This window comes from Patella vulgata, chromosome 1 (assembly GCF_932274485.2).
Source record: "Patella vulgata chromosome 1, xgPatVulg1.2, whole genome shotgun sequence".
NCBI classification, from domain to species: domain Eukaryota; kingdom Metazoa; phylum Mollusca; class Gastropoda; family Patellidae; genus Patella; species Patella vulgata.
Window position 1 is genome coordinate 9618152 of NC_065879.2, and position 22024 is coordinate 9640175.

Genomic DNA, 22024 nt, shown 5'->3' on the forward strand with positions numbered 1-22024 from the left:
AAGCGCCAATATCGACAGGAACAGATCTTTGGAATATAAACACATTTTAAGATTTATCAAGTGTGACCTCTAGAAAGTCCACAAACTAAAAACGCGATTTTTCGAACAATCAGGGGCAATAATCCATGAAGTTATGGTCCGATACATGCCAATATGGAAAGGAACCGAGATCTTTGGGAGATAAACCTATATTTCAAGTTTCGTCAAAATCGGATAAAAATTGTGACATATAGAGCGTCCAACAAACAATATGTGAACCGATTTCTTTGGGAGATAAACCTATATTTCAAGTTTCGTCAAAATCGGATAAAAATTGTGACATGTAGAGCGTCCAACAAACAATATGTGAACGGACGCGCGGACTGACAGGGGCGACAACAAAACACGTGATAAAATATTTCAGGTTTCCCATGTTATAAACAGATTCTGTGGATCATACGGTACATGAAAGAATTTGTATATTTTTGCTCAACTTACCAATACCGGAAACGCCGCTAAGATCTGATCGGAACAATGATGTATCCCTTGAACGTAGATTTAATCTTGTAATCGATGTTCGAGTAGAATAGAATAATATTGGTTCTTCACCTGAATATCAAAAATAGTTAAACATCTCGTAAAATAAGTAGAGGCCGGGGGAGGGGGGGGGGGGGCTGGGCTGGAAAGGAAGTCTCTAGTCTTTCGGCTAGGATATCTACATGTATTAGTGTTTAACGTCCGCTTCCACCGTGGGTGATATCGCAGGGCAAGTTGTCTTATTTCTATTATCTTAGCGGGCCACCGCGATCTTTCCTGTGAGAGGACACCTAAGTATCCGGAATAAACCCACGAGGCTACCGACGAGGTGAGGCAAGGGACTACGCGTTGTCACCTATAAGTGTGGGATAGTCACCATATCATTGGATTCAATGTCACAGACCTTATGATCTAAAGCCCCCCCCCCCCCCCCCGGGTCAAATATAAGTATTACCTTTAGCTTTACAGGTGTGATAATCCGGTTCTAGATCATATCCTTCTATACAATTACAGGAATAACTTCCTTTACTGTTAGAACAATTCTGGCTACATTTCTTCCCCCATTCATTCTCAACATTACACTCATCTATATCTGTTAAAAACAAATAATAACATACTCATTTATATCTGTTAAAAACAAATAATAACATACTCATTTATATCTGTTAAAAACAAATAATAACATACTCATTTATATCTGTTAAAAACAAATAACATACTCCGTTATACATGTTTAAACAATAAATAATAACACACTCATTTATATCTGTTAAAAACAAATAACATACTCCGTTATACATGTTTAAACAATAAATAATAACACACTCATTTATATCTGTTAAAAACAAATAACATACTCCGTTATACATGTTTAAACAATAAATAATAACACACTCATTTATATCTGTTAAAAACAAATAACATACTCCGTTATACATGTTTAAACAATAAATAATAACACACTCATTTATATCTGTTAAAAACAAATAACATACTCCGTTATACATGTTTAAACAATAAATACCTCATTTGTGTCTGTTTAAACAAATAACACTCATTTATACATGTTTAAACAATAAATAATAACCTTAATAACCTCATTTATATGAATAAACAATAAATAACCTAATTTTTATCTGTTTAAAACAAATAACATTTATATATGTTTAAATAACGTAATTTATATATGTTTAAACAAATAACAACACCCATTTATACATGTTTAAACAATAAAAACAGTAATAACCTATTTCATACACTTATTTATATCTGTTTAAAATAATAAATAACATACTCAGTTATACATGTTTAAACAATAATAACCCCGTTTATATCTGTTTAAACAAATACTCATTTATATCTGTTTCAGGCAATAAATAGTATCATATTTCATAATCACCCATAGATTTTTCTAGAGAAAAGTTTCGTAATTTACAGTTTCTGTATATACATCGATGCTCAGGAATTATATTAATTGGGCACATAATTGAGTTTTATTGGCGAATTTCATAATCCTGGAGATACGTCAACTTATGTAACTTCAGTGAATTGTTCAATGATTTAACGTTACATTTATTTTATTATCTGTGATCATAGGTCGTAAAGTATTGTTCAAAGACTTACCGTTACATGTTTTATTGTCTGGATTTAATTGATACCCGGTCATACAAACACAGGTAACTTTACCTTTAACTGGTGCACAGCCTTGTTCACATTTCAACTCTTTACATATCGATGCTATAACAAAGAACAAAACATATGCCTTTATACTCTAGATATAATGTCAAATTTAGCAGCAATTTCCTTTCTGATATAGGTACAAATTTATAACTGACTTTCTGTAGTTTGTTCTGTCTTTATTTTGTTGTAGAGTCATTCTGTGCTGTTTGTTAGAGAGAGGAATGTGGTTTAACATTATCTCAACACAAACTAGGCCATTTATTTCAACAATTCGTTGACCATTGGTGTCTTCAACAGTGGGATAGAGCCGGCGGTCCTCAGAGAAAACCCACGATATAAGGCAGGCTTCCGTATTCCTTGTGTACAAGATCGGATTAGAAACCACACCACGTGACTCAGTAAGAGACATTATCTACGGCACAGACCACTAGACCCCTACCATACATTCGGCCCACCTCCTGCATCTGGCATTGTGTATTATATTAGAGATTCCCAATCATTTTCAATTCGCAGATACCTTGGCACATTATCAGAATTTACTTTTTTCATTACTGAATATTACTTGGCTATCTTAATTTCACGGACAGAAACCCCACCCAACCCGTTTGTACCAACGGACACTCTTAGAGCCCATCCCTCTACCGCAAAGAAATTCTTTTTCCAAATAACAGTTTCATACAAAAGTATGAATGCCTTAAAAAAGTTATTTTTATTTAACGAAGCAACCCTCTGTTTCTCGCGGTCGACCCACGTAGAACCACTTGGGAGTTCGCGACACCCCCAGGCCAGGAAGGGAAACACCGTATTCGATCACCATAAGACACGGGGTAAACTTACAGCAGTTCTTGGGTTCATCTGATTCATCCAGACAATCGATTTTATCATCACATACTTTTCTCACATCTAAACATTTCTCAGAGTTTGTACACATAAAATACCCTGGTTTAGATTCACATCGCGTCATATTATCTGAAATATAATATTCATATTATAACGTATTAGGGAAAGGTTCGGGAAACCTCTTAAACATACATTATGCAAGAGCTAAATCTGACTATTGCTGGTCATTCTTTAGGAATAAAACGTTATCTAAACTATTAATTAGACATTAATTGACTTATCCAGACAATAATCAACTCTCGATGTCATCGCTAGCCTGCGATATTTACTGGATTGGAATCCGATCTGCAGCTCAACGCCCATTGATGATTAAATAAAAAAAATTTGGATAATCGAGACTATGTTTTTTAAAGTACCGACTTTAGTAATAATGATCGACGCTAGGTCTAAAATTCAATCGCTAAATTCTCGATTCAGAGTTGATCAATTTGACTGAAATTTTCAGTAAATTGCCTTTACATTATCTAGTTTTTAACTATTATAGTGAGAACTGCCAGCTCTTCATCTAATCTTCCATAATGTATCTTTAATGAGGCAAATGTCATATATGCCAAATTGGAAGTCAATGATCTGATCCATTACTAAGATAGCATTTTCTATTATTTCTTAGTTAAAAAGAAATTTCCTTCTAATAGAAAATTGGTAAAAAGTTGAGTAATTGATGTCATATTTCTAAAAATGATGTTTTCATATTATGTTTCTGTGGTAAATACTACTACAGCAATTTTCAAGAGGGAAAACATGCCGAAACATTAACAAATTGGTCAAGAAGGCTTTGACAGTGTTTGGTTCGATTACTTCGCGTGATTCATGTATGTTATATAAATGAAATGGGGTTTACTGTCCTACTGTTCTGCACTGCACCGACTGGATTTATATAATACTTACGGCACATAATTCTATTTTCATCCGATCCATCAGCACAATCCGGTACATCATCACAAACCTGATATCTCGCAATACATAAAGTTGTATTTACACACAGAAATTGGTCTCGTTCACACTTTGTAACACCTTAAAATAAAATAAACTGGAGTTTAACGTTCCACTGTTCTGCACTGACTGGGGAAATAAAGTGGGGTTTAACGTGCTACTGTTTGCTCCGACTGGGCTAATGAAATGAAATGGGGTTTAACGTTCTACTGAAGTTCTGTACCGACTGGGCTAATGAAGAAGGGGGTATGCCATGGGTTGGGTTAGTAATATCTTGAAGGAAAACGATACCTGATAATTTAATGATAATTCCAAATTTATCTTTTTACTAGAAATAAAAACCAAGAGAAAACAGCCGTCGAACCAAAAATGAAATGGGTTTTAACGTCTTACTGTTCTGCTCCGAAGTGGGCTAATGAAGACGGGCTTACGCCATACAGTGTGCTATGAGGGAAATTTTGCCCAGACAGCGGCACTACGGCTACTCCAACTGTCAATGGATCTTTTACGTGCACGCCAATGTGTACACGGGACCTCGGTTTTTCGTCCCATCCCAACGACTAGACAGATGTTCTTGTTAGGCCCTCCGTTCTGCATCACTGACATGGGGGAACCAGGCCGGAAAATCTGGATGAAGTTTCTCGGCCAATGCAGGGATCGAACACCCGACCTCCAAGCTAGCGAGCCAGCGCCTTACCCATTGACCCCCCCCCCCCAACCTTGGAACAAACAGGTTGCTATTAGTAACATAATAGCCATATCTACATGTTTTATTTGACAGTCAGGTTATTACCTCCAGATTCTGAGTTATCAATATAAGACAAATGAAAAGATTATGCTGAAATACTCAGCAAATTTGACCAATCAGTTTCTAAACTCGAATATGGTCATTTGAATATTGGTGGTAACCCCTATTTTTGCCGAAATCACCCAAATTTAATGGACCTTATCTGCAAAACCTTTAATCCGATCCAGCTAAAATTCGGAACATCGGTTACATTCAAAGTAAACGCCTAGATGCAGTAACATCACACAGAGGCGACGACAGTATACCACCACATGAAAATGTGGGCGTATAAAAAGGAATGTAATGATTTACCACAATTCTTTTCATCAGAACCATCCAAACAATCTTCAGATCCATCACAAACAAAGTCACTGGGTATACAGGCATCATCCTTCGCACATTTAAATGAACTGTGGACACATGTCTTTAAGTCTTGATCAGCTGAAAAATAAAACCATAAATTATACGCTGAAAATCGTATTAAAATGAAATGAGGTTTAACGCCCTATACATTTCTTGCCCATACGGGTGAATAAAGACGGCTATAAGCCGTGCACAGTGTTATGGTGAAAATTTTGCCAGGACCACGGCGGTACGGCCTACTCTTATATCGAATTCCAACTGTCAAGGGCTCTTTCACGAGCACGCCAACGTGAACACGTGACTTTGGTTTTTGTCCTATCCGAACGACTATACGTTATCCCTTGCCAGACTCTCTGTCCTGATCCTACACTGACCGACTTACAGCATGACTAATGGTTGTGTTGATATGATCCTACCGACTTACAACATGACTAATGGTTGTGTTTATATGATCCTACACTGACCGACTTAAAACATGACTAGTGGTTGTGTTTATATGTTTTTAATATTCAAGGGAGGGAGAGAGAAATGGGGTTTAACGTCCACTCGACACAAACTAAATCATTTCTGGACTAACATATGGTTCAAATTTATTTCAATAATTCGCTTGCGCGTAGGGGTCTTTAAGAGTGGGAGGAAACCGGGGGACCCAGAGAAAACCCACGAGGTTGGACAGGCGACCCTACTCCTTGTCACGTACAATATGGGAATCGAAACACGCCAGTTGACTCAATGACAGTCTATGATACAGCGCGCACACGTTAACCATTCAAAGACTTACAACATGATTGTTCATCTGATCCGTCACTACACTGATCAACACCATCACAATTAAAATCAGGATCAATACATCGTCCATTATCACAGTTAAACCATTTAACAGGACATACTTCACGTGCTTAAATAAAACATATAAAATAAATCCCGATTATTATTGTAGTATTGAAAATAAATCTTACGGTTCTTTATTTGAGGTAAAACGCCATTGTAAATAACATAACTGTGGCTGTGGGTTGATTGCAAATATTTAATTTCACGTAAAGGAAGGAGCTTATTTAAAACACTCTTAAATATCAGAAGGCCAATCAACACTCAATACGGGGTTACTCTATTATCAAAATATCGGGGGACTAAGCCCTAACGTGATCGGTAGAATAAGCAAGTTTACAAGCCTGGAAATAAGGCACCCGTCAAAGACAATGTCAGGCACAGATTCAGGCTTTGTCCGGCACAAAACCTCTGGTGCCTGTCATTTTGTTCGGCACCGATCTGTCTTTTTTATTGATATTATAAATACATGTCCGGCACTAAGTTCAAAATGCCAGGTACTATTTTATAGTTGTGTATCTTTTGGAATTCTGTCAAATTTGCCGTACTTACTACAGTCTTTTTCGTCTTCACCCTCTGGACAATCTTCATAATTATCGCATACCCACACTTTATTTATACATTGGTTGTTTTTACATGGAAATTGGTCATCAGTACAGTTGTGTACAGCTTCATCCTCGCTTAAAATAGGCCACCATAACCCTGGAAAATAAGATATTATAGGCCTACTGTATAATTCACTCAGTCTGATTAAAATACAGATCTATATTTCGTTCCGTTTTTTTATACCTTCGATGGCCTACACTAGTGTAGTACAGACAAATAAAACGAAATTTTGAACTACTGTATAAAAAATGAAACGAAATAGGATCAGATTGCTGTATAATTTGGAGACAGCCACAGCGTATTTATTCTGTTCTTCCTTTTCCACCATATATACAAGAAGTACCAATATACTTCAACTTCGATTAAGAGAGCACGATATTGGATTTAACATCCACTCGACACAACTGAGGCGGGACTAACATATGGTACAATTTATTTCAGTAACCTGCTTGTGTTTAGAAGCTGGAGGTAACTGGATGCGGATTCAACTCTGTCACGTGCAAGCTTTTGGGATCAAACCCGCGCCACCTGACTCAATGACAGGCCTAATAATCTAAAGCACACACATTAGACCCCCCCCCCCCGCACCACTCCAGCCAACACACATTAGACCACTCGGTCTGGTCGATTTGTCCGGTTGAATGGCAAGGTGGTGCAACTCTTTCTTGGTCTTGTTGTGAGTGCGGGGCCTGGTCCATTCTTCCTTTTGGTCTTGTCAGGTATGGTAGTATGTCTTCTACAGGTGACGTCACATTACGGGGCGTCCATCATTGACTATGGCGCATGCATTGTTTACATACGACATTGTTGCGTTAACTGGTTCGGGCAGAATGGTGCCTTTTACTCATTTTATATACCAATTTACACTAAATATGAAATATTTTTATCCAGATAAACTCCGAACACAATTATTTATTTTTCTAATACTTGAAAAAAATGTTTAAGAATCTTATTTGCAGGTAGAAAAAAGTTAATATCACGAGCTCATTAAGCCACACCGATGTCATCCCCCTCAGTGATTGTAGCAGCCCAGCGAATATTCACTGCTGATCAGTGTGGCACAGAAGACGCCAACTTAGAAACCTTCGGATGACCCCCCCCCCCTCTACCCGCAAAAAAAACCCCGGAATACTTATATAAAATGTCATCATGCGCTCTTTATAAAGTCATCAACATCAAACCATTTTTTTTTTTATCTCAAAATAAACAAGAGTTTTTCATGTCTACTTGTTATTGTAAAATAATGGTGGAAGGCTTCACATCCCTTCTTCTATAATATCAAAGATTCTTTCATGTCTTATTGAATGATGTTAAATAGAAACGCAGTTTAATGAGGATGGGCGTAAAAGGTTGTTTAAACATGCATTATTCAAGAGCTTAATCTGACTATTGCAGGTCTTTCTTTAGCCCTGAAATGTTTTCTAAAGTATTAATTAGACATTAATTAACCTATCCAGACCATAATCAACTCTAGATGGCATCGGATTTCTCCGATATTAAATAGATTAGAATGGTTCAGTGATACTTTGATTTAATCAAATATGGAGGACCGAGACTTAGCTTCAATCAACTAGTACGGTGGTTGAAATTATTGCACACGTCTGTCAAACCTTCAAAGGCTAATATCTTCGCTTGAAATAGAGTAATTTGAATGAAATTTTCAAATTATTCATTTTACATCATCTAATTTCTAACTATTATAGCAAGAATGGCCAGTTCTTTATCTAAATCTTACATAATGTATCTAAGTAGGTAGCTGAATAGAATGACGCCAAATCAGAGAGAGAGAGAGAGAAATGGGGTTTAACGTCCACTCGACACAAACTAGGTCATTTCGGGACTAACATATGGTTTAATTTTATTTACATAATTCGCTTGCGCGTAGGGGTCTTTAGCAGTGGGAGGAAACCGGAGGACCCGGAGAAAACCCACGAGGTTGGACAGGCGACCCTACTCCTTGCCACGTACAACCGGGGATTCGAAACCACGCCAGTCGACTCAATGACAGACTTTATGATACAGCGCGCGCACGCTAACCATTCAGCCATCCAACCCCCCCACGCCAAATCAGATAAAGATGCATTATTTAAGATTTAATTGAATCATAATTCGTGTTTTTAATTTCGATTATTAATGGATAAAGTTGAGTTTGAGGTTTAGCTCTTTTAAATTCCATTCATCGCCCAGCAGTAGCCATTCTGGACTTAATCTTCGCTATATGTACTAGTCCGGTGGCTGAAAGCGGGGGGGGGGGGGGGGGTTGCCACCCGAGCTGTGAATTTTTGAGACCAAGTTTTCCTAGACCAGTTTTTTGCGTAGATTCCGAATCTGGGTGGTGATCAGGCGTTTGGGGGGGGGGGGTATGATTATGTTGACATAAAGGATGATCATGTTATATATTAATAAAACATACATTTCTAGGACTGTCCATCTCTAAAGAAGTGTATATAATGCCCCTGTCCAACTGTTTAGATTTGTGGCGAGGTGGGGTTGAGGTAGCAGGTGTGCGTGTGTAACAATTCGCCATATATACCTATGGAGGAAGTAATTATAGACCAATATGACACTGGTAATAAATATAGATCTGCCCCCAAGTTCACAAAGCATTCTCAGGCTTAAGTTAAGAATTTACTCGACTTTCAATCACTGTTTATGAGAAATATCTTTAATCCAGAAACACAAAACTTTCTACATAGTTTCTTGTTGATGTATTTGATACATTCAAACAACAAAAGTTTTATACCGGGCTATATTTTGGTTAAAATAAAGCGAACAATTTTGAGTAAATTCTTAATTTAAGTCTGATAATGCTTTGCGAACTCAGTGCCAGGACAATGGATATACCTACAGACACGTTGGTACTGAATGACATGGAATTAGATGGATTCATCCTTATACTGTTGTGTTATGACACCGTGTCTTTCAGATTGTCAATTATAAATATTCCACATAAAAAACGAGACATGTATATCTAAAGATGCAATATGTATGATTTGGATGAGAGAGAGAGAGAGAGAGAGAGAGAGAGAGAGAGAGAGAGAGAGAGAGAGGGAGGGGGGGGGTTTAACGCCCACTCGTCACAAACTAGGTCATTCCAGGATTAACATATGGTTAATTTTATTTCAATAATTCGCTTGCGCGTCATTAGCAGTGGGAGGAAACCGGAGAACCCGGAGAAAACCCACGAGGTTGGACAGCCGACCCTACTCCTTGTCACGTACAACCGGGAAATCGAAACCAGGCCAGTTGACTCAATGACAGACCTTACGATACAGCGCGCACGTAATAACCATTCGGCCATCAAAACCCCCTGATTTGGATAAAGAGTGGACCATTCTTGTTATAAACTTCAAAAATAGATAATGAAAAATGATAATTTCATTCAAATTACTTTACTTTACTCTAGGCGACGTTATGAGTGTTGGAAGGTTTGACAAGATCTAACGTAGAATGTTCTATATCGTAGCAACGGTACTTGACAATCGAGTATAAGTCTCGATGATCCATTTAATGTTAAATTTATATTTTAAAACTAGCTGGTGTTCTAATCCTTTTGTCATGTTAATAAATGTTTAAATGATTGATATAAGATTTAAAGCCAGAAAAAAGACCTGCTATAGGAATATTTTATCTCTTACATGATGCATCTTGAATCAGGATGGGAATGAAATTTTGCCCGGACAGCGGCGCTACGGCCTACGCTTATATCGAGTTCCAAAAGTGATCTTTTACGTACACGGGACCTCGGTTTGGAAGAGGATGTTTTTAGAATAATGGCAAATTATTTCTATTCGTGACGAGATAAGTACTTTATTTACACAGATGTGAACACAGCCAAACATAGCTTGACTATATCCATCTGAGTATTAACCGTACCTTATTGAAAAAAAAAGGTGATTAAATGATAAAGTACCATTTAAAGTAGCTAAGTCTCTAACTCAATATCATACAAAGTGTTACACGTTGAAAACATGAATAATTTGTCAATTCAAATCAACATGGATGTTGTGATCTTACCAGGAAAAGGTAGGCTTCTGATAACCAATATTTAAGACAAAATAACCATTTTACCATTGGGTACACGAATAGTGTACCATATTGCGTTTCAGCGTCATTTGTAACAAGTGACCAGAAAGAACGAGGCTAGACATATTCCACAACACTATTGTCAAACATCTTATCTGGAGATCATGCGCAATAGACTGGAATAACCAGGCGCTAGAAATTACCATTCGGTTGAGACTCCTGTCGTATTTCGCTGGACATAACTGATTTGAAATTAAGAGTCAAAACGGAAACAATTGAATGTAAACCAGTTTATATACAATCAGATTACATCATTATATGCGTTGCGACCCCTTAGGGTCAATTTCTAGGTCGGTCCCAAATAGTAGCGATTGAGCTCCTTTAACACATGTTTTTGATAACATGATTTTAATAAGACGGAAGTCGCCACTTATCCGCTTTTAATTATCTTATATAATACAATGGTCACAAGCTATGGAATACAATTACTGTTTATGACTGAACGATGTCTTTATAAAACAATAATCGTATTTCGTATAATATATCCAGTGCATTTCCACTCAGTTTAAGTGCATGATGTACGTACTTCATGCCGTATTTATAAACCATCTGTTTATTTTCTTATTTAAAGATATATTATGTAAGATTTAGATAAAGAACTAGCCATTCTTGCTATAATAGTTCGAAAGTAGATGATGTAAAATGAAGAATTTGAAAATTTCTTTCAAATTACTCAATTGCAAGCGAAAATATTAGCCTTTGAAGGTTTGACAGACGTGTGCAATAATTTCAACCACCGTTCTGGTTGATCGAAGCTAAGTCTCGGTCCTCCATATTTGATTTAATCAAAGTATCGCTTAACCTTTCTAATCTATTTAATATCGGAGAAATCTGATGCCATCGAGAGTTGATTAAGGCCTGGATCAGTTAATTAATGTCTAATTAATACTTTAGAAAACATTTCAGGCCTTACGAAAGACCTGTAATAGGCAGATTTGCTCTTGCATAATGCCAATTACAGGTCTTTCTTTAGGCCTGAAATGAAAAGACCATAATCAACTCTTGATGCCATCTTAGTCACTTTATTAATATGAAAAGACCATAATCAACTCTCGAATCTCGATGCCATCTTATCCGTCCGATTTTCATTGGATTTGAATCTGATCTACTGTGTAACGTCCGTTGATGATTAAACGCAAATATGGATAATCGAGACTTGTTAATTATCGTGATGGCAATTGCGGCTACAGAGATTTTAAGATAAGGTTTTCTCGAGCAATTTGACTGAAATTTTCAGCATAGCAGGGCTTGGGCCATTTCATTGCCAATGCAATTAATTACATTACCATTACTTTTTAAATGTAATCATTACAATTACTTTCTCATTTTTAGCAATGTAATTAATTACCATTACCCATTACATTGAAAGTAATTAATTACTATTACCATTACTTTATGACTATAAATAAAAATATTTATTCCAGGTGAATAATTAATAAAACAATAATTAAACTGGTGTGCCAGTCAACGAATATACATTCAAAAGCAGCAATCTGACAGGTTTGAAAGTCTCAAAACTTTGTCTCTACATAGCATTCAAGCTTGCCATGGATGGGGCATTGTGCAACTTGAAATTGGCACAGGGTTCCGGTCTGTAGAATATTTACAAGGGTCGGTAACTCTTCAAATTCGTTGAGCAATTTTGAATTTCAATAGTTTTCCAACTTAAGATAGCGGATCAATACCGGTAAGTTTAACAAACCAAACTTCATTTAGAATCGGACATGGAATAAATGAAAGCCTATACGATACCGGTACGGTAAGCAATTCTTTGCGTCGTTACGTTTCCTTTAGATATCACAACCTTAAATTTCGCTTTGCTTATCAATAACAGATCACTTTATAAAGATAAAAAAAATATTTCGTGCGTGATGTAAGAGACGTATATTTCCTTTGTATGCGTAACCATAGCAATGAAGATATCAAATTGTGGTGTTTCTCTTTGTTATAAAAGATTCTCAACAACTCGCGTTTTTGTTAAATATTATATTACTAGAGAATTTCTGAGGACAATAAATCCGATTGAAACACAGGTCTTATTTTGTTTCTTCCAAAATTTCGCTTTACTTGTCTTTTAATACACTAGGATTTGGAAGAGTTGTTATATAACCCATCTTCTGGATGATGTGAGGGATTAACCAATGAAAAGGTCTGTTACAGCGAGTTTTTGGCGCGAGGTCCTCAGATCTGTGGGTAACCCACTAGAAACATTAAATGTCTGACGTCATAGTGTCAAAAGCCGCTCGTATGACCTCTGACACGACCTTACACTACAACCGGTTAGTAGAGTCCATCGAAAGTATAAAATAAACCGAAACGAAATATAGATCTGGACGACGATAAAGACATACGGGGAGAGTCTAAAATAAGGAACTGTTCTTTAACGAAGGGTTGAAACGATCGACCTACTTATACACCATAGGTTATTGTATTAAAAGTCTGACCGTCATTCCAAGTATTGTTAATCCCTTTTAAATCATTTTTTTAATGTAATTTTTAATGCCGATGTATTTGAATGAACGTTTGAATGGTGGTGGTGGGGGGGGGGTCGAACCCTTGAACCCTTCGGAACCCTCGTCTGGTTAGTGAGTCGGTATATATTTTTAGGATCAATCTGATTAAAACACAGATCCTATTTCGTTTCGTTTCTTATAGTTCAAAAATTCGCTTTACTTGTCCTTACTACACTAGGATCTTTACTATACTGTTCTGCTGTTTTGGTTAAGTGAGGAATAAGCCATTGAAACGGTCTATTACGGCGACTTCTCGTATGACCCCTGACGCGACCTCCCCCACTGCAACTGGTCAGATCTTCATGTAGTGTAGGCCATCGAAAGTATAAAACCAGCGGCTGCTAGGCAGGATACCACATTTTGCAAGAGATGGATAGAGAACATGCTAAAAACAAACACGATTTTTTTGTATAATCAGGGGAAATAATCCAGAAAGTTATGGCCTGAAATGTGCAAACATCAAAAGGGACTGAGATCTTTGGGATATAAAGATATGTTTTAAGTTTCATCAAAATCGGATAAAAATTGTGACCTCTAGAGGGTCCACAACCTTCGTCTTACACACGTCTACACAATTTGCATCGAAAGAGTGGCCATTTTGTCTGGCAGTTTCATTTCGATTTTCCCGAAATACGACTAAACCTTCATTATGGTGGAATGGTGATGTATTTAAACGGTTTTTAGTTTAAACATATTTTATTGACAAATATCAAAAGGATTGAGCACAAGTTTCAAGAACTTAGAAAAGCCCTTTCCATACATACAAATGATAGACAAAATTTAATACAAACAAGATTGCGAAAAATAGTATATACAATAATAAATAATTTATAAGTAATAGAAGTAAAGTCAGATGAATTATATCGCAAAGCTCTATATAAAATAAGTGAAGAAGTGATAAATAAAATATAAAATTATATTTAAAACATTGAAAAATAAAGTTTAATAAATGGGATATATATGAACTGATGCATGTATAAAATGATAAAAAAAAAATGGGGGGTGGGGGTGCGAAAAAAAAAGTATTAAAAAAAAAAAAAAAAAATATAACCACCAAAAAAGCTATAGCTAATAATTTATTCTAAGACGTAACTACTAACAATAACTTTTATTTAAATCGTTTTGAAAGTTTGATATATTTGTGAACTTCAAGGAAAAGGTTTGTATTCATCTCAATTGACAATTCTGAATTGCCGCACAATAGGATATCTATATTTATCACAGAATAATTTGACAATGTATTTAATAGTTCGGCACGAACTACATCATATAAGTGACATTGCAGGAAATAGTGTTCGGCATTTTCTATAAATTTGCCACAAGAACATGTGGGATCATTCACAACGTTTATTTCATACAAATCATTTTGCAACGAACTACACTCATGCCGTATTCTAGTGTGAATAATATTTTCATGTCTATTACCTTTACAGTAGTAGATTGGCGCTTTATGAATTAAGGAACGTAATTTTTGTTTGTATAGATATTTGAAGGATTTGATGTTGGTTGATTGCTTTATGGGGTCCTCTAATAATTCCCAATCTCGAATTGTTGTGGGGAAGTACGAAGTTTGGTGTAATGTTGTTCTACAATAAGGATATCTATATTTGCTAATGTTTCTTAAATTGTATTTTTGTGGTGTTTGTTGATAATATTCTAGAATGTCATAAGTATGCTGGGTTTCTCTGATTTTTAATTTGAAAAAATGTAGTTAGTCGCTTTTGTGTACGTCTGTCTGACAATTTATTCCATCCGGTTTCAAAATAAAGCGCTTCACGAGAACAAGTTTTAGTTAGTCCAGTGACAATCCTGGCAGTTTCTAGTTGTACCTTTTCAAGTTTTTCGGTATTGGAAACGTTACACCCATCCCACACTTCACATGCGTATTCCAATTTTGGCCTAATGAATATCAAATATACGTTAGAGTTTGTCTATTAAAGGTGAATTTTAGTTTACGCAAAATATTTAATACTTTTGAGGTGGACGAGATAATAGTTTCTATATGGATGGTCCATTTGGCGTCATTTGAAAGGGTAATGCCCAAGTGTTTGTGACATTTAACCACTTCAAGTGCTTGATTATCGAATATCAGACTCGGATAATTTTCTGTTTTTTTGGAGCTAAATAAAATAGCCTTTGTTTTGTTTGGATTAAAGTTTATAAGCCAATTATTCGCCCAAATGTTGAGATTTGTCAGATAGTAGTTTAAGGACTGTTCTATCTCTGAAACTGACTGTTTGCTACATCCAAGTGTCGTGTCGTCTGCAAATAATCTAGCCACATTATGGAGTACATCTTGTACATCATTGATGTAAGTCAAAAACAAAAAGGGGCCCAAAACTGATCCCTGGGGAACTCCTGATTGAGTCCGGTCTTGGACATAACTAGACAACCACGTAATGCTTGAAACCTCATATTGACTTAATTTGTGTATCAAACCAGGTAAATATACGCGGTCAAACGATTTAGATATATCGCAAAAAACATAGCAGGAATATAGTTGCTCATCATGAAACACTTGATGATGAACAGTAGAGTAGTTCGGTCGAAACCCTGATTGGTATTTGTACAAGAGATTGTTTTCATGAAAGTAGTTAAACAGGTGTTTGAAAACTACCTTTTCTAATAATTTACTCAAAGTACTTAATAGGCTTATAGGTCGGTAGTTTGAAACTAGAGAGCTGTCTCCCTTTTTATAGAAAGGTAGGACATTTGCTTTTTTCCAAATTGTTGGAAAAACGCCCGATTCTAGTGATTTATTAAAGATATGTTTTAATGGTACACATATTGGGGTTTTGGTATATTTTAGTAACTTGTTACTAATATTATCAAATCCATTGGCTTTCTTCAATTTCAGTATACTTATAAGATCTGCGATTTTCTTTTCTTTGACTAAAGGAATATCAAGTAGACAATTTGTTCGCTCATTGAATTTTGGTAATTCTCCTTGCTGAGTGTTATTTGAAATTGATCCGAAATAGTTGTTAAGTAATTCAGCTTTATCAAAATTTGAATGAGCAATTCTTCCATTGGGGTCTAACAGTGGAGGAATATCATTTGATACATTTTGGCCTAATACTTTCCTTAAATTATTCCAGTAATTCTGGCTATTTGTATCGTTAGAATTCAAGAAATTTGTGATTTCTTCTTTGTATTTTGTTTTTAACGCTTTTTTTAAAAATTATTTACTTTATTTCTTTGAACGGTTGTTAAAATCGGAAAAAAAATTGTGACCTCTAGAGAATCCGCAAGCTAAAAATGCGATTTTTCGAACAATCAGGAGCCATAATCCAGGAAGTTAAGTTCGGGTATCCGCGATTATCAAAAGGAACCAATATCTTAGTGTGTAATGGTGATATATTCACACGTTGGTTTTTAAATCAGATAAAAATTGTGACCTCTACAGCGACCACAAGCTAAAAACGTGATTTTTTGTTCAATCAAGGGTCATAATTCAGGAAGTTACGGTCCGATATGCACGAATATCGACAGGAACCGAGATCTTTGGGTTATAAACTTACATTTCAAGTTTCAACAAAATCGGATAAAAATTGTGACCCCTATAGCGGGTCCACAACCTTGATATACCATATTCTTACGCTATTTGGGAACGAATGGCGGCCATTTTGTCTGTCAATTTTGGGCCGATTTTCACGAAATTCGAACTCAGTCATTCTTAGGGTGTAACGGTGATATAATAGAACGGTTTTTTAATCGGATAACAATTATGACTTCTATAGGGTCCACAAGCTAAAAACGTGATTTTTCGTACAATCAGGGGCCATAATTCAGGAAGTTACTGTCGGATATGCGCAAATATCGAAAGGAACTGAGATCTTTGGGTTATAAACTTACATTTCAAGTTTCAACAAAATCGGATAAAAATTGTGACCTCTATAGGGTCCACAAGCTAAAAACGTGATTTTTCGTACAAACAGGGGCCATAATCCATGAAGTTTCGATCCGATACATGCCAATATCGAAAGCAGCCGAGATCTTTTGGGGATAAACCTATATTTCAAGTTTCGTCGAAATCGGATAAGAATTGTGACCTGTAGAGAATCCACAAACAATTGTGGACGGACGGACGGACGTCCGGACGGACAGGGGCGACGGCATAATACGTCCACATGAAAATGTGGGCGTATAAAAACTAATTAAGAACTTTTAATTAGTTTTTATTGCTTCTGTCTTATACTCAATGTTAACTGTGGGTTTATAGCACAGGTGGAATGTCTTAAACAATAACCAAATACGGTCAGGGTAATTAGAGAGAGAGAGAAATGGGGTTTAACGTCCACTCGACACAAACTAGGTCATTTCGGGACTAACACATGGTTTAATTTTATTTCTATAATTCGCTTGTGCGTAGGGGTCTTTAGCAGTGGGAGGAAACCGGAGGACCCGGAGAAAACCCACGAGGTTGGACAGGCGACCCTACTCCTTGTCACGTACAACCGGGGATTCGAAACCACGCCAGTCGACTCAATGACAGACTTTATGATACAGCGCGCGCACGCTAACCATTCAGCCATACAACCCCCCCGGTCAGGGTAATTAATTGAAGATGATTCGTTAATGAGATGAAACTGTTCACTGTTAACAGATAATACTAAAGTTTTAACGTCCACTCGACACAAACTAGGTCATTTCGGGACTAACACATGGTTCAATTTTATTTCAATAATTCGCTTGCGCGTAGGGGTCTTTAGCAGTGGGAAGAAACCGGAGGACCCGGAGAAAACCCACGAGGTTGGACAGGCGACCCTATTCCTTGTCACGTACAACCGGGTATTCATTCGAAACCACGCCAGTTGACTCAATGACAGGCCTTATGATACAGCACGCACGTGCTAACCATTCCACCATCCAACCCCCCAGGAAATAAATATGAAATGAAATGGGGTTTAAAGTCCTACTCCGAACTGAGCTAATGAAGACGGGCATACACCATACAGTGTGCTATGAGGGAAATTTTGCCCGGACAGCGGCACTACGGCCTACATATCGAATTCCAACTCTCAAGGGATTTTTAACGTGCACGCCAATGTGTACACGGGACCTCGGTTTTTTGTCCCATCCGAACGACTAGACAGCTGTCCTTGTTAGGCCCTCTGTCCTGCATTACTGACAATGCAGGGATCGAACAGGCTAGCGAGCCAGCGTCTTACCCAATTAGCCACCGTGACCCCCCAGGAAATAAATATAAATACAACATTAACATTATTGGCCGTTTACTATGGATGGAATATTTGAAAGTCAAATTAAGTATTGGAGAATGGGAAATAAATATAAATATTAAAATCGATGAATGAATAGATCGTCCGATTTGTTGTTTTAGACTATAATTCAATATGTTGTTGGACACAAGGAGTGAAGGACTGCATATACATATAGGCCTATATTGGTCATATTCTTCACACTTATGTTATGAAGCAATAACTGTTTTCAAATTCAATAAAAAAAATCGACGATCATGTTTGATCCGACTCCCTTTTCTATATTCATCACTTTTACATTTTAGGATTAGGGTTAGGGTCAGGTATTTAAGATAAAAAAACCTATAAGTTCGGGGTTAGGGGTTGAAGATTAAAACCAATGAGTAAGACAAAATCTTCAACAATCAATGAATTAATATTGAGACACAAAAATGGCAGTCACATCGATCAAACATGAATGCCTAAAAAAAAATCAGATACTTACCGTGTGAAATCGTGATCGAACCAATAAAGATAAGAAATATAAATATTTTCATGTCTGTCTTCAAGTATGTTGTGTAAGAGAAAGCAGAAAGTTGCCACCGTACAAGCTAAGATCTTTGAAGCTGTAACAACAAATTATGTCACATGGATGGTGGCGCGAGATACATTCCCGTTGCACGTGTTTTCCTATATGACGTATAATAACCACTGTCATTATCCAATCGATTTGTTAATACGAAATCAATTTAAAAACCTCCAAAGACGACGAACAAACAATACATTAAAAGATTAAAGATACATTGTGGGAGATTAGATAAATAGCTGGCAGTTCACACATAATGTAAAGGGAATTTGCTGAAAATTTAAGTCAAATTTATTCACTCTGGGGCCTGTGTCACGAAATTTTAGTAATTTGATTGGATAATATAAGACTGATTTTGGTGCTTAGCCAATCAAAATTGAAGTATCTACTAAAACGTGGATTTTAACTTTAGTTAAGATTTCGAGAGACAAGGCCCTAGCTGAACAGAGATTTTAGCGATTGAATTTTCGGCCTAGCCTTGATCATCATTACTAAAGTCGGTACGATAAAAAAAAAAACTCTCGAGTATCCATTTCATACTGTTCTGCTCCGAACTGGGCTCATGAAGAAGGGCATACGCCATAGGCCTACAGTGTGCTATGAGAGAAATTGTAGGCCTACCGGGGCAGCGGCACTACGGCCGCATCGAGAGTTGATTATGGTCTTGGTAAGAATGTCTAATTAATAATTTAGATAACATTTCAGGCAGATTTAGCTCTTGCATAATGTATGACATTCCTAACTTCAGTAAACCTTATGTACATAATTTTAATTCATAATAGAGAAGGTAGTTAACCTTACTGCATTTTTTTTTTTTTTTCATTGTTGTTCTTGTTGTTCTTATATTGTTTTGTTACGTTTCAAGGGCAGAATTGTAAAAGGGCCTGGCCTAATTTCTTACCCTAATAAAGATATTATTATTATTATTATTAAACTGTCGTATAACTTGGACTTTTTCATTAGCGTCCACATTTAAAGTGACCGTGTTGTCTTTCTTCATAACCTTTCAAAAGAATGGAAATGAAATGAAATGGGGTATAACTTTTTGCCGTAACTGGGCTAATGAAGTCGGGCACACGCCATGCAATGTGCAGTTAAGGAAATTTTGCCCGAACAGCGCCGTTTCCGCCTAGGGCCTAGGCTAGGCTACTCTTCTTAAAATTCTAACTGCCAAGGATTCTTTAACGTGCATGTTTTTCTTTCGTCCCATCCGTACAACTAGGCGCTTGTCGTTTACAGACTCTCCGTCCCACACAACGGACGAGGGGCACCAGGGTGGTAAATCTCTTGACAAACCCTGGAATCGACCCCAAGACCGCCAGTGCCGGCGCAAGTCGCCGGTGGTAGGAGGGGCAAAGCTGGGGCAAAGTCCAAGGTTAAGGGGGTAAAGGCGTGAGCTTCAACTAGGAGTATAGCGGACCTTCCCCAGAAATTTTTGAAAAAATTGACAACCGGAAATGCAGTCTGGTGGTATTTCAGGCACTGATCGTGGAGATAAATAGATCTGTCCAGATACCGCCTGACGACTAGTGTATCCGCCCATGAAAGGAAACGAACGGACTTGCGAACCTCACCGAAGCCCTCGAAATGCAATCTGGCAGCATTTCAGGCACTGTTCGTCAAGATAAATAGAGCTTACCAGATACCGTCTGACGACAAATCACTAGTTTATCCGACCAGAGAGGAAAGTTTTATTCGGAGTAGTACCTAAATAGGGATTGGGGAACAGACATAGCCTATATTAAACCCCTCTCCCTTATAGATAATAGTGAGTTAGCCTTTACCAACTTGTAGCCATTCTGAACTTCGGGCCCCGCTACCATACGGAGAAAACAATTATAGACTAGTAATATAGACTAGGATTGAATTACACTGTGTTATAATGACACCGTGTCTTTCATATTGTTTTAACAATATTATATTCCACATAACAAAAAATAAATGTAACTTACATTTTAACAGTCATTATCATAGGCGCACGAGAGCTTGAAGGGTGGGATGTAGAAATGGAAGTGTCCTAAAAAATTTCTGTGCGGAAAGCACGACGTTGGACCATATAGAACCCAAACCTTTTGTTCCGAAGATCTTGCAGGACTTCGATTTTTGTCTGCATCAGGCTGTAACTTCTTGGGTTGTGACCCTTGCCATTCACGCGAAATGTACGAAGTTTGTAGACCCTATAGAACCAGCAATTTTTGTCAGTACAATCTGGAAGACAACCATCTTGAAAATGGCCGCCATCTTCAATTTATTTTCTAGTGGCTAATGGGATTTTTCAAAAGAGTATCCTTAGGGAGTATTTGTGCCAATTTTGATCAACATTAATTGAACGATTTTAGCCCCTTTTTTAAACGCAGTTAGCTGCTGTACTATTATAATATTGCCTGTTGAAAACATCTGTTATATAGCAAATGGACCACACACTCTTTCAACATCGAAATGTGCCTGGCAACTAAGGTATAAAGTATACCAAACGCTTTAGCTAAAGGTCCATAAATTAAAAATACCTTATACCCAAGGTGAAAATTAAGACCTAACATGTAAAATTATCTCTAATTTTGTCATTTTTTTATGTATATAAATTTTGGATATGATCTGTAGAATATGCATGATACGGATACATGTCTTTAAGTGAATAGATACATGTTCCAACCTCGTGGGGTTTTTCCGGGTCCTCCGGTTTCCTCCCACTGCTAAAGAACCCTACGCGCAAGCAAATTTTTGAAATAAAATTGAACCATGTTAGTCCCGAAATAACATAGTTTGTGTCGAGTGGACGTTAAACTCTCTCTCTCCCTCTTCTATCTCTCATATTAAGTGCAGGGGTACTGTATACATGTATATTTCACATACAAAAAAACAATGGTTTATTCAGACATGCGTGGGCCCTTACCTTACAACCTGTCCATAACATTAATTTCCATTCCCTGGAATCTGAATCTAAGTTACATGACATATCCACCTACATGAATCACAGAATTATTCTAGTCTGCGTTTTATAAAGATACTAAACAGCAAAAAAAAAAAA

General features: G+C 36.9%; 1 protein-coding gene across 2 annotated transcripts in view; it reads right to left on the reverse strand.

The window, feature by feature from the left end:
* The window catches only part of LOC126822194 (low-density lipoprotein receptor-related protein 1B), a 45556-nt gene extending 26512 nt beyond the window's left edge, over positions 1-19044 (reverse strand). For both annotated transcript variants that reach the window (XM_050550943.2, XM_050550950.2), the window contains exons 1-9: positions 18916-19044; positions 6560-6709; positions 5961-6077; positions 5129-5257; positions 3985-4110; positions 3034-3165; positions 2140-2253; positions 971-1108; positions 478-588 (exon numbers count right to left, since the gene is read on the reverse strand). In XM_050550943.2, the coding sequence (XP_050406900.1) occupies positions 478-588; positions 971-1108; positions 2140-2253; positions 3034-3165; positions 3985-4110; positions 5129-5257; positions 5961-6077; positions 6560-6709; positions 18916-18967 (1069 nt within the window). In that variant the 5' untranslated portion in view covers positions 18968-19044. The remainder of the gene's footprint in view (positions 1-477; positions 589-970; positions 1109-2139; positions 2254-3033; positions 3166-3984; positions 4111-5128; positions 5258-5960; positions 6078-6559; positions 6710-18915) is intronic.
* Between the last annotated feature and the right edge of the window lie 2980 nt (positions 19045-22024).